This window comes from Sinocyclocheilus rhinocerous, unplaced genomic scaffold (assembly GCF_001515625.1).
Source record: "Sinocyclocheilus rhinocerous isolate Xijiao unplaced genomic scaffold, SAMN03320098_v1.1 scaffold3231, whole genome shotgun sequence".
In the NCBI taxonomy this organism is placed as follows: domain Eukaryota; kingdom Metazoa; phylum Chordata; class Actinopteri; order Cypriniformes; family Cyprinidae; genus Sinocyclocheilus; species Sinocyclocheilus rhinocerous.
Genome location: NW_015662616.1, coordinates 2240 through 15232, shown reverse-complemented (window position 1 = coordinate 15232; position 12993 = coordinate 2240). Strand labels below are relative to the sequence as shown.

General features: G+C 41.4%; 1 protein-coding gene across 1 annotated transcript; it reads right to left on the bottom strand.

Annotated features, from left to right (window-relative positions):
* Positions 1-9937: 9937 nt before the first annotated feature.
* LOC107728225 (tripartite motif-containing protein 16-like) lies at positions 9938-12576 on the bottom strand. Its single transcript, XM_016538324.1, has 6 exons — positions 11969-12576; positions 11600-11695; positions 11248-11481; positions 11022-11172; positions 10844-10903; positions 9938-10479 (listed from the first exon to the last, which is right to left on the bottom strand). The coding sequence occupies exons 1-6, from the start codon at positions 12569-12571 to the stop codon at positions 9938-9940; spliced, it is 1686 nt and encodes a 561-aa protein (XP_016393810.1). The 5' UTR covers positions 12572-12576.
* Positions 12577-12993: the final 417 nt, after the last annotated feature.

Below are 12993 nucleotides of genomic sequence, written 5' to 3'. Positions count from 1 at the left end.
TGAAAGCAAACATGTGAATGTGACCGTTACATTGTAGATAAATGTCTTCCTCTATAATTTCAACTTTTGTGTAACCTCTAAGTTTTTGTGTAGATAACAGGCGACAATTGTTCAGTGGCAGAATCAAGTTTTCCAGTAAAATTTCATCTTCTCTGAATCTACAATCATACCTCAGTCTCAGAAAATGTGATGGTTCCCTCTCTTTTGTGTTTGATTTTCTGAGCGAGATCTCCACCCTCACAATGCTCCAATACAAGATACAAACATCCTCGACCTGAAAGCAGATTCATTCACTGACATTGGCTTTAAAATCATTTAAAATGCTTGAGAATTAGTGTGAATAAATATAGCACAGAAAGCGGCTAATTTAAATGACAAAATGTGAATTTTGTTAAACTATGCAACCTCTGATGATTTCCTTATGTTTGGCGACGTGTGGATGATTAAGCTGTTGGATAAAATTTGATACATCATCCTAAAAACAGACAGAAACACGTGTATCAGAATTTCCCTCTCTCCAATTTTAAATGTCATTAAAAACAAACAGTTTATCTTACCTGGTCAGCTTTTAACTTTTTAATGACAAACTGATCGCCACCTTCGTCTTTCACCTTGATTATCTTCTTCTGTACATTCACCAGGGTGTAGCCATGGGCTTTAAGAACTGACTGACTGTTGCCCATCTCTGAAAAATTCTGCAAATATTCAAGAAAATTCATGAACATTCTTACTTTAATTAATATATTTAAAAAAAAATTTAAAATAAGCATTTACTCCTCCTTTGATTTGAATGCATTTTTAGAGACCATAAAAGACAAGGCAAGTTTATTTACATACAGAAGCACATTTCATACACAGTGGTAATTCAAAGTGTTTTACAGAAGAATTAAAAAAAAATTCAACAATGAAAAGTATCATAAGAAATATAATAATAATAAAAATACTATAAAAATAGTAAAAGAAATAAATAAATAAAAAGAGAATAAATTAGTTAAAATAAAATTAAAAGATAATTGAAGAGTATAGAATAATCAAATATTCAAAATAATAACAAAAGTAAAATTTTAGTTACAGTAAGATTAAAACATGGAACTGGAATTAAATTGAAACTAAATTCTAACAAATTATCTCAACTTTACAGAAGTGCAAGTAAAAGACCTACTTGCAGTAAACCTTTGCCCCCATACCAATGGATTTTATGAAGCGATACTAAAGTAACAACTCAAAAAACATTACAATTTCATCAGCTGAATAAGCATGGCAGAATACGGCAACGCTAAGAGGTCACTGTTTCTCTGTCTTCTCATGATCATCACTTTTAATAATATAAAAGTAATACGTTTTATTTATAAAGCGCCTTTCCCAAGCTCACGGTTGCTGTACAAGGAGAAAATACATAAACACAGCTTCAATCATAAAATACATGTGATAGTATACAGTACATACATATACACATGCATACATATAAACACAGTGACTTAACAGCAAAACCAGAACACGCAACACAGATACCCAGTAGTTTCACAGCAAAATATTAGTCAGAAGAAGGCTAGAAATAATGTAAGAAAAGATTTTAGTTGCGATTTGAATGATGATATAGTGGAGGTGTTGTGAAGAGTTAGTGGAAGAGAATTCCAGAGTTTCGGATCTACAGCACTGAAAGATCTACCACCCATTGATGTGAGACGAAAACGAGGTACAGTTATCAGGTTTAAGTCAGATGACCGAAGAGAGCGAGAATGTGAATAATAGTACAGCAGTTCAGATAAATAATGGGGAGCAAGTCCGTGAAGGCATTTAAAAGTTAACAAAAGAATGTTATACTGAATGCAAACAGAAACAGACAACCACAGTAGATTATAAAGCAAAGGGGTAATGTGTTCTGACTTTTTGACTTGATTGATGACTCTGACGGCAGAATTTTGAACATACTGTAACCTAGTAGTAGTTTTAGCTGGCAGTCCAATAAAAAGTGAGTTACAATAGTCGAGACAAGAGGTTATCAAAGCGTGAATTAGAGTTTCAGTGTCGTTGGTGCTGAGAGTAGGACGCAGACGGGAAATATTGAGGTGTAGGTAAAATGCAGTCTTGGTAATAGAGCTAATATGAGATTGAAATGTAAGTGACGAGCCAAATATTACATCCAGATTTCTAATGGTATTAGATGGTGTTAACATAGCCCCATCAATGGATATATTCAGTTCAGAGTTTTTTAAAAGAGATGGTGGACCAAATTCAATAAGCTCAGTTTTATGATTGTTTAATTTCAGGAAGTTGCTATGTAACCAGATTTTAATGTCAGCAATACAGGCAGTGAGTTAAGTGGAAGTGCAGAGACGGAGCGACCTGATATGTACATTTGCAGCTCATCAGCATAATGATAGCTGAGACCGTATACGGATAATATGATCGAGGGGAAGCAGATAAATGTTGAACAGAAGAGGTCCAACTCCAAGAACAGAGCCTTGAGGGACACCGAGAGAGAACAAGATGACGATTTGAAGTTTTGAATGCTCCTTTTCTTAGGAGAAATACAGCCTGTGTGTTGTATAACATCAGATACAAACAAATTCTGTTCAAATTTATTATTTCATTTGAGTATTTCTGATCAAAGTAAAAAGCATTCATTTATGTTACATATTTTGCGTTAAAGAAAGTTATTACTGCAGACCAATAAACAACAAAGAAAAATCAATTAAGCTGGGATCACGACAAAACAAGACAGGAAAATAATAATGCATGATCTCTTAGGGCTTCTGTAAAGAAGTGTTTTATCCACAGAGAAAACAAACTGATAAACCTGGACAATGAAAACAGATAACATGTATTACCTCTCCAAATAGATCACCTTGTGTCTCAGAGCTCTTCTCAATAGTCCACTGTACCCTCTTTGTATGTGGATGTTTCATGGGAATAAATAGTGTAATTTTATTGCTGCTGATTAATATTTTACAATATCTCAGTCACTACCATGCAGCTGGATTTATATCAGTTATGCAGGCAGAACAACAGCAAGTTGATTATTGCTCAGCAGTTCAATAAAGATGTTAATATATTTCTTCTCCGCTAATGAAATTTTTAAAGAAATCAAACCATCAAGCTCTTAAGAAACACATACTTGATATTATGCTGGGTATAAATATTTCATACCAGGACATTTTGTTATTTATTTTGTGATTTATATTGCACATCGCTATATTCCAGAAGGAAGAAAAAATAAATGAAGAGGGGAAAATGAGGAAAAAAATGTTTTGGGATTAATTTCTGATGGCAAATTTGTCCTCTTTGGAAAAGTAGTTTTGTATGGAGACCCTAAAATGACATAGTAATGGGGAAAAAATAGCTGGAAGGAAAAACATTTCAATGCTTTTACTTTCCCCTGAGATACTTTGCATTTACTTTCAAAACGTTTGCATCCTTCATTGAATCCAAAAGCAATTAAATACATATTTTTCTTTTTATGGCTCCAGAGTTTGAAGATGTTTGAAATGATGTCTCCCTTAGTAAATGGTTTGATTTGACTCACATCACTTGCATCAGTGAGAGTCTGAGTAACATTATTTAAATGCAGTATAATCTGGTATTATGTTGCAGTTCCTTACTGTATACAGTGTGACTCAACAAAGCCACTTTTACTTTCATTTTGTGTAAACTGTAAACCCTGTTTGAAGCTGAAAGGGTTCAAAGGTGTTTTGATGGCAGTATAATGTATTTCTATAATGCCCTTCAAATCTATGCCATTCTTTATTCTGTTTATGATTATAGATAAATGAGCTATATTTATCTTATCTGACTTGATAATATTATATGCCTGATAAAACAGAACAATGAGACTTAAAAATGATCTTTTGCACTTTGACAATAATTGCTAGTGTTTCTCACCCAGTACAGCCGTGTGGAGCCCAGATGGGTTTGACCTGGACTTTCTAATTGGGTCCCGTCCAGTTTTGTCCTCAGTTTCCATGAAGGCCCCACATAATAATAATAATTATAATAATAATAATTCTGTCAGGGTTCTGTCACTTCGGTCTAGTGTTATTCATGGTTTTGTGACAGAGCCCTGACACTCCATGTCGTTGTTTTCATGCTCTCGTCTACGTGTCCTGTTTCATGTTGGAGCGTGGTGTTCTGATCCTGGCACTTATGTCTTGTTGAGTTTCAGTTTAGTGTCGGGGTCCGGACACTTGCGCTCCATGTTCTGTCTTGTTGTGGGAGCGTGCAGTCTCGAGTTCGCTCGGCCGTGCGCTCTTCTGTTCACGTGTGTTGTGTTTTGTGTAGCACGTGGTTTGTGTTCAGCCGTGTGCTTTTCTTGTTGTCTTGTGTTGTTGTTATTGCACGCAGCTCGTGTTATCGGTTGCATGCTTTTCATGTCCTGTTTTGTCTTGTGCTGTGTAGCACGCAGCTTGGTTTTTGCTGGCTGCGTGCTGTCTTGTCTTGTGTGAACACGCGGCTTATGAGTTTTCTCATTAGCTGCGTGTTCGTGTCTTGTTTTGTTCAAGCACTTGGCTTGTGATTGTTTTGCTGGCCATGTGCTTGTGTTTGTTTTGTGTGAGCACATGGCTTTTGTCTTTGTTTCCTGTGTGCCATGTCAATTGTCTTGACTCCACCTATCTTGTTACCTGATTATTGGTTAATTTGCCCCACATGTGTTCCCTCGTTACCCTCCTCATTTGCTCCCTATTTATTCTCCTTGTGTTTGCAGTCCCGTGCCAGTTCGTCATCGTATCAACATCGAATGTATTCTGTCGTGTCGTGTCGTGTCCTGATCCTGCCTTGCCTCGCCTTGCCAGCCTGTTTTTCCCCCACGGGGTAGTTTTTGTTGTTTGTTTTGTTTTATTTTACTATTAAAAGCCCATTACTCAGCACTACTGAGTCCTTGCCTCATCCCTTCATCCCCAACCTTCACAGTACGAACTGGCCAACAGAGGACTCAGCAGAACAGTGGGCATCTTCCTGTTCCCATCTCCCTGCCCCTCCGCTCATCAGATAGCTGCTCAACGCCGGAGGCTCCTTTCTCTTCGGCAAGGGAGAGCCAGTGTGAAGGATTTTGCGTACCAGTTCCTGTTTGTAGTGGAGGGACTCAACATCAGTGATGCAGAGCTCAAGGACATCTATAACACCAGCCTTAATGAGCCCGTCCATGTCTGGGAGATGGGAATGCTGGGGACACTGTCCTTCTGGCAGTTTGTGGGGTATGTCTACCACCGTGGAGAAGAGGGTGGCCTTCCTCCTCTTGGCCCTCCTCCCATTCTCCTCACAAACTACCTAGTCCCCAGTCCTCCTATGACCCACCAACGGAGGAGGAGGAAGAACAGGTCCACCTCATCTGCCCCCATTATTGTAGAGATTAAACCTGCCGCAGCACCCCCAGAGGCGGCCAGAGAAGCCGTAGCGCCCCCAGAGGCACCTGATATTGCTGCAATACCCCTAGAAACGCCTGATGAGGCTGCAGTGCCCCCGGTGGTGGCTGAAGATGTTGCAGCACTCCCGGAGGCAGCTGAGAAGGCTGCAGCACCCCCAGAGGTGGCTGAAAATGCTGCAGTACCCCCAGAGGTGGTAAGCTCCGTGCCACCGCCTCGCCCTCACAAGCGCAGAAGAAGGAGGCCTCCTGTCGCTTCCCCTTATCTGGGGGTCCAGGAGGACCTTATGCCGGTGGTCCCAGAGCCCCCAAGTGTAGTAGTCCCAGAGCTCCCTGTTATGGCCATGGAGGCGGTCCCTGAGCAGCCCACTGTTCCTGTCTGTCCTGTTGCGGTTGAAGAGGCTGCCCTCTCCTTGTACGTTGCCGCTGTTATGTGTGTCTGGGCTGCATACACTGTTCAGCTGGCTTCCTCCAGTCCTGTTAGTGCTCCAGAGGCCGTTCCAGAGCCTGCTCCCGGCCCGGAGGTTGTTCCAGAGCCACCCATTTTCCCAGTCAGTCCTGCCATGGCCAAGAAGGCTGTCTTCACCTTCTATGTTTTGGCTGTTCTGCGTGCCTGGAAAATGCACACGTCTTCCTCTGACTATGCACAAGTCTGCCAGCCAGAGCCTTCTGCGGACATGGAGGCCGTCCCAGAGCAGTACGTTTTCCCAGTCATGACCACAGAGGCTGTCCCAGAGTCTGCTCCAGCCCCGGGGCCTCCAGAGTTCACTTCTAAGCCCTGGAACAACTTCAAAATGACTCTTGTGCCTAAACTGAAGGTCAGCCAGACCCATGCCCACTACACTGGCAAAACTCCCCTTGGGACTGTCACTTTCATGGTATTTCCCTTCATCACCCTGATTCCAGTTATGCCAGAGTTTGATCTGCCTGTCCTGTCCAAGCTCCTTGCCCTGCCGGCCATCCAGACTCCTTGCTCTTCCGGCTCTGCCCAAGCTCCTTGCCCTGCCGGCTCCGCTCAAGCTCAAGCGCCGTGTCCTTCCGGCTCTGCCCTGGCCTCCTGCCGGGAATGCAGAGGTGCTTGAGCCCGCCTGGTTCGACCCACCGGCCCCGCCCTGGTCATCCGCCAGAGCCTCCCTGGTCCGTCCCTCCGGTCCCACCCTGGCCTTCAGCCAGGACTCTGGAACTGCCGTAACCTGTTTTTGTGTGTCGGTCTTGTGTTGTCATATTTGTTCTGGTCTTGTGCTGTCATGTTCCTGTCTTGTTTTTGGGTGTTCCTCGTTAGGGATGCCAGGTGGCGTCCCTTTTGAGGGGAGGTAGTGTCAGGGTTCTGTCACTTCGGTCTAGTGTTATTCATGGTTTTGTGACAGAGCCCTGACACTCCCGTCATGTCGTTGTTTTCATGCTCTCGTCTACGTGTCCTGTTTCATGTTGGAGCGTGGTGGCCTTGCCAGCCTGTTTTTCCCCCACGGGGTAGTTTTTGTTGTTTGTTTTGTTTTATTTTACTATTAAAAGCCCATTACTCTGCACTACTGAGTCCTCGCTTCATCCCTTCATCCCCAACCCTCACAAATTCATTACATTTATATAGTGCTTTTCTAAGCACTCAAAGCGCCCATGTTCTGTCTTGTTGTGGGAGCGTGCGGTCTCGAGTTCGCTCAGCCGTGCGCTCTTCTGTTCACGTGTGTTGTGTTTTGTGTAGCACGCGGTTTGTGTTCAGCCGCATGCTTTTCTTGTTGTCTTGTATTGTTGTTGTTGCATGCAGCTTGTGTTATCGGCTGCGTGATTTTCATGTCCTGTTTTGTCTTGTGCTATGTAACGTCATCGTATCAACATCGAATGTATTCTGTCGTGTCCTGATCCTGCCTTGCCTTGCCAGCCTGTTTTCCCCCCACGGGGTAGTTTTTGTTGTTTGTTTTGTTTTATTTTACTATTAAAAGCCCATTACTCTGCACTACTGAGTCCTCGCGTCATCCCTTCATCCCCAACCCTCACAAATTCATTACATTTATATAGCGCTTTTCTAAGCACTCAAAGCAATTTACATTGTGAGGGGGGATCTCCTCATCCACCACCAGTTAATCATTTTTGCCCATTCAAAACTATACGAGTGACACGTCTTGGGTATTCTATTGTCTTTGGTATTACTTACTATTGGAGAAAGCGTAACGGTCAACTTGGATCATGTGTGCCTTAATATCCAATCACATTACAGCCTTGATATCATTGAATTTTAGTTAGAGTTGTGCGACACTCAATTGCCGATTATGGATACCATAGTGTAACGCAGAGTTGAAATGTTGTTGCCCAGAGAGAAAAACAAATGTGTAGAGCTCGAGGAAACGATGCACGTGAGGCGAGAACTGGTGTATTTTCCCCGGGTTTAATAAAACGACTTAAACATCGTCACACTTGTCCACATACATGGGGATGGAGTGAGAGAAGGGATACAAATAAACATTAAACTTAGGTCACAAACAGTGTTGGGTAAGTTACTTCCAAAATGTAATATAATTAGGCTATTTAAGTCAAATATTTTGCATATTCATTCATTTTATGCAGGGAACTCAGGGGGCCATGGCAGAGCAGACAGTTCAGGAGGCCTGGCCTCAGCACTCGGCCCGGCCGTAGAGGCCGGAGCCCTATAACCCCCCCAAAAAAAAATACTTTGGGAGAATATTGGCTTTTGAGGCCCTCCGGGGGCAGGATGTGGAAACAACGGGCCTCACTGGGCTGGACGTGGGAAATGGAGCCTACCTTGGGCTGGACGTGGGAACTGCAGCCCTTTCTGGAGCGGACTCAGGGGCTGGAGCCGACACTGGAGCTGGCTCAAGGGTGCGGATGAGGGCGGAGAACAGTCCTTTTCTCCTCATCCTCCTCCTTTGGTTAGGAGTAAATGAAGTGGCCGGCAGGCTTGACTTTGATGCGGCCAGCGGATTTGATGGCGGGCTGGTTCTGGATCGGGGCCGGACGCTCTCCAGACACCGGAGGATCCCTTCCCTTGGGACGGAAAACAAAACACTTTCAAAGAAGGAAACAAAAACACAGGGAGAAGGGGCGCTGCTTACTGTTTTGGTGCTGTCTTCTGTCATGATGTTGCCTACTGTGTCGGAGCGAAGGAGACGTAGGAGAATTCACCATGAAAAGTCTTTATTAACAAAATAGAACCCAGGAACACACATGTAGGAACGGGGATCGACGTTCAGACAGCACGCAGGACTCAGGAAAACACAGGGCTTAAATGGGGAACCAAACAAGGAAATGAACTAGAAACACCTGGAATCAATTTCACACACAGACATGAGGGAAGAACTAGGACACATGGGAAACATAGAGAACGTGGGGGAGGAAAACAAACACACAGTCCATGGGCGTGACAGTTGGGGTGAGCTAGTAATGCATTCTGGGGTAATCTTCTTTTTTAAGCAGTAATACGTTCATTTTTTGAGTGTAAAATCAACAGTCTTCTCCAAAGGCGAGCTCTTCCAGCAGCTGCCCGACGTCTCCTTTGTGCAAACATTGCAAACACTGAGGAAAACCGTACTAGGTAGGGTTGTCGAGTTTTTGATGCTGTGAGGTGTTAATGCACCTGTAGCTCTTATCTCTTTTTTTAATTTTTTTTATTGCACAACTTATAATCATATAATATAATCACAAAAGATCAGGGAAAGATGGTTGTATCTTTAACAATGAACAATCATAATGACAAAAAAAAAGGAAAACAAATATAATGCGTTTGCGTACATCATAGTATGAGATTATATACACAGAAAAAAAGCACAATGACAAGGTTAAATATCATTGAATAATCATACTATTCATATAATCATAATGCATCAAAAATATATTTTTTTGTTGTTGTTTTTGTTATTTATATGCCTGAGGGACGAAACAAGAGAGTTAAATTCAACAAGAAAAAGAGGAAAACAAAGGAGATTTAAGCCAGTTTTGCTTGTGGATGAAAAATTTTGCACATAAAATAAAGAAATTAACAACATATTCAAGAGATAATGATTTTGGGTTTTCGTAATAAAAAATAACATCTTTAAGGCTAAAACTGTGGGTCATATTAGTAGGGTTAAAAATATAAAAACTTAAATCAACTCAAAATGTATTGGTTATACTACAATCACAAAATAAAAGGGCAGCTGTGTCTTCAACAAGACCACAAAATGAAATTTCATCAACATCAAAGCCCCCATAGACAGAAGCGTGGCCCCCTGCTCAAAACAGTTTGTGTCTATTTGATGCTCTTCTCATTTAACACAATATTGATCCAAGTTGATATGTCATTAATTTGTGATTAATCAGATTAATCAATCACCACATTGGGTAATTAATTAGTTGTACTAGCTGGGAATGTACTTAAGTGTTATGTTTGGTAGTCTATTTAACATAAACTACATGTGACCTAATCTAACTAATGTAAAGTAAATGAATCCAAAAAGCTGAAACAAATATATTAAAAGTACTTTACTGGAAGATTTGAAAGTTACTTCTGAGAATCAAACTAGAGGTAAATTTAATCAAAAAGACTACATTAACATGATTAAAATAAAATTGGTCCAGTCTCTATATGATTTAATTGGTCAGACGGCACAGTTTCACCACTGCCTGTCTATCAAATCCAAACACAGCATAGAGCGGCTGAGTGAATGTGGTCTGGGCTCTGTGGATGAGGCTCATTGTGTCAGAGACGCTGTAGAAGGACAGAGTTCCTGCACTGTGATCCACAAACACTCCTATTCTACTGGACACATGGGTTACAGGAAGGACAGTCTCGATGTTATTGTGCCAGAATGAGCAGAAAGTGGGAGTGCAGTACAAATTCCAGGATTTGTCATTACGTCCAGCTGCACATTCAGATCCACCTCCCTTCCTCTTGATGCTCTTATATGTCACTGCTATATCCACTCCTGACGTCCCATCACCGCTCCACTCCACCTCCCAGTAACAGCGTCCACTCACACTCTCTCTACACAATGCCTCGGCCCAAGAATCAAATCTGTCTGGATGATCAGGATAACGCTGATGTGTGTCAGTGACAGTCATCACCGTGTTTCCTTCAGACAGATGGAGCCAGTAAAACACTGAGTTTGGATCCACAGTCAGCAGACCAGAATCTGATGGAGAAAACTGCGTAATTATTCATGACCTTCCATGATTAAATTAACATTTTAACAGGGTCTAAATGTCTGTTTCTCTAAATGGTAAAATCATCAATGAAACCTCAAAGCATTTTAACCCACGAAGTAGATTTCTTTTGTGATATGTGTCAATGATGTGCACAGGTGCAACTAATTACAGTAATAATTACATTTATGATTATTTTCATTATTGATTCTCTCATTTATTTGTTGCGGCCCATGTATTTTAAACACACTTTTTAAAAAAAAAATTCAGTTTCAAAATCATTCCATTAATTTAGTGTAAAACAATGTAAATTTAGTGTAAAACTCTCCCGCTAGACTGGATTTTAGAACTCACATTGGAGAAACCCTTCTCTGGTCTGATATTCAGGCGCGCCAATGACCTGGACGGTTTTCACTACGGACATCAAAACACATGCATTTTAATTCTCATGTCAAGAGAAATTAAACATTCATCTGTTTATATATTTAACAAATGGTGCTGAACTCATTTCTGAGAGTAAATCAATGTTTACCTGTTCCAGATAGGTTTTCTATAGTCTCTGTGCAGAACTGCAGCAATTTGTCTCGGAGTCGAGAGACAGACTCAACTACGTTGTCAAAAGAGAGATGAGAACTGACAGTGAAGCCGTCTGTAGATTCAGAGAAAGAGACAGGAGGCCAACTCTACAGACACAAACTCTCTGTTATTACAAACGCTTGCTCTCTTCCCCGTCCTGCATTTGAAAAGACCTCTGTTACCTGAAGGAAATGAACATGATCCTGTGCTTCTGAAAACTGCTTCAGCTCAGTGTCTCTCCTCTTCAGATCATTGATCTCCTGCTCCAGTTCCTCTCCTCGTGCTTCAGCTCGACTCACTGCAGCTCTTTCCTGATCTCTGATCAGCTGCTTCACCTCAGAGCGACGTTTCTCAATGGACCGGATGATTTCAGTGAAGATCCTCTCACTGTCCTCCACTGCTGTCTGTGCAAAACGCTGTAATAGGACACACATTACAATCAATCGCACAGTGGCTTCAGTGGGACTGTAAGAGCTCCAGCACTGGAAGAGGGTTCAAACTGAGACTCAAACTTCTCTTCTTCTCCAAACTCACCTTATGAGACGCCACAGCCTCTCTCAGCTCCTGAAGATCTTTCTCTCTCTGCTGGATTATTTTCTGGAATTTTCTCTGTTTCCCCTCCAAATGTCTCTGCAGGGAACAAAAACTGATTAAATCAACAATAAAAATAATAAATAAATCAACACTAACATTCAAATGTGTTTTTTTTTTTTTTTTTACTGTCTCTTAAGCTCTTTAAAAACAGTATTGTGAAACATTATTACCATTTAAAAATGACAGTATTATGTCAAAACGCAATTAATGACATCAGTTTCTCTGACTGAGAGAAAAGTCACATAACAAACGAAGAGAGAAACAACATTAACTATCTCTCATTAGTTCCAGTAGGGAGCAGTACTTTACCTGTTTCTCTGTCCTCGCTGCTACAGTTGATACAGTGTCATGATTTTTGTGTTCATCCACCAAACACAGCATACAGATACACCGGTGATCGGTACGGCAGTAAACTTCCAGCATTTTATCATGTTGAGGGCACATCATCTCCTGCAGTCGTCCAGTGGCATCCATAAGATTGTGTGCTTTACCTCTGAAGAGATTCTCATGCTGTTTGAGGTGATTTTGACAGTAAGAGCTTCGACACTCCAGACACGATTTCACTGCTTTCCGTTTAATTAAAGTGCAGGAATCACACTTTACATCTACAGATCCAGTGTGATGGTGAAGAGTAGGAACAGGAGAAGGAGCAGCTTGGAGTCTCGTTTTCTTCAGTTTCTCCACCATTTCAGCAAACACCACATTCTTACCTAAAACAGGTCTTGGTGTGAAGGTCTGTCTGCACTGAGGACATCTGTAGATTCCCTTCCAATCCTCCTCGGCCCAGGAACCTAAGATGCATCTCTTACAGTAACTGTGTCCACAGGGGATCGTCACTGGCTCCTTCAGCAGACCCAGACACACTGGACAGCTGAACTGATCCTCAGCCCATGAGATACTGGCTTCTGCCATTTCACTGTATGAACACAGACATGACACACACTGCAGCTTGACAGTCGAGTTTATTTACTGTACCTTCCTGATTGACTACATACTTAAGAAACAGGTTTTTCTGTATGGAGTGACTTACCGTAACTTGTTCATTTCCGTGTTTTTTAATGATTAGACTGTTTAGATGACAAAGTTGTCTAACATATTTAAATTTAGCATGATTTAACTCTTTGCATACCGATTTCACAAATGAATAAAATCCTTCTGTAGCAAATGCAACTATTGCTCATTGTGAGTGTTAATGCATTAACTAAGGTTAACTAATGAGGTCTTATTGTAAAGTGATACCTATTGGTCTTTATAGTTCTTTTGCACTTTAATCTGTGTAAAACTGTTAACTTTATACATTTTTCTGTATTGCTTTATTGCATTTAAATGTTCAG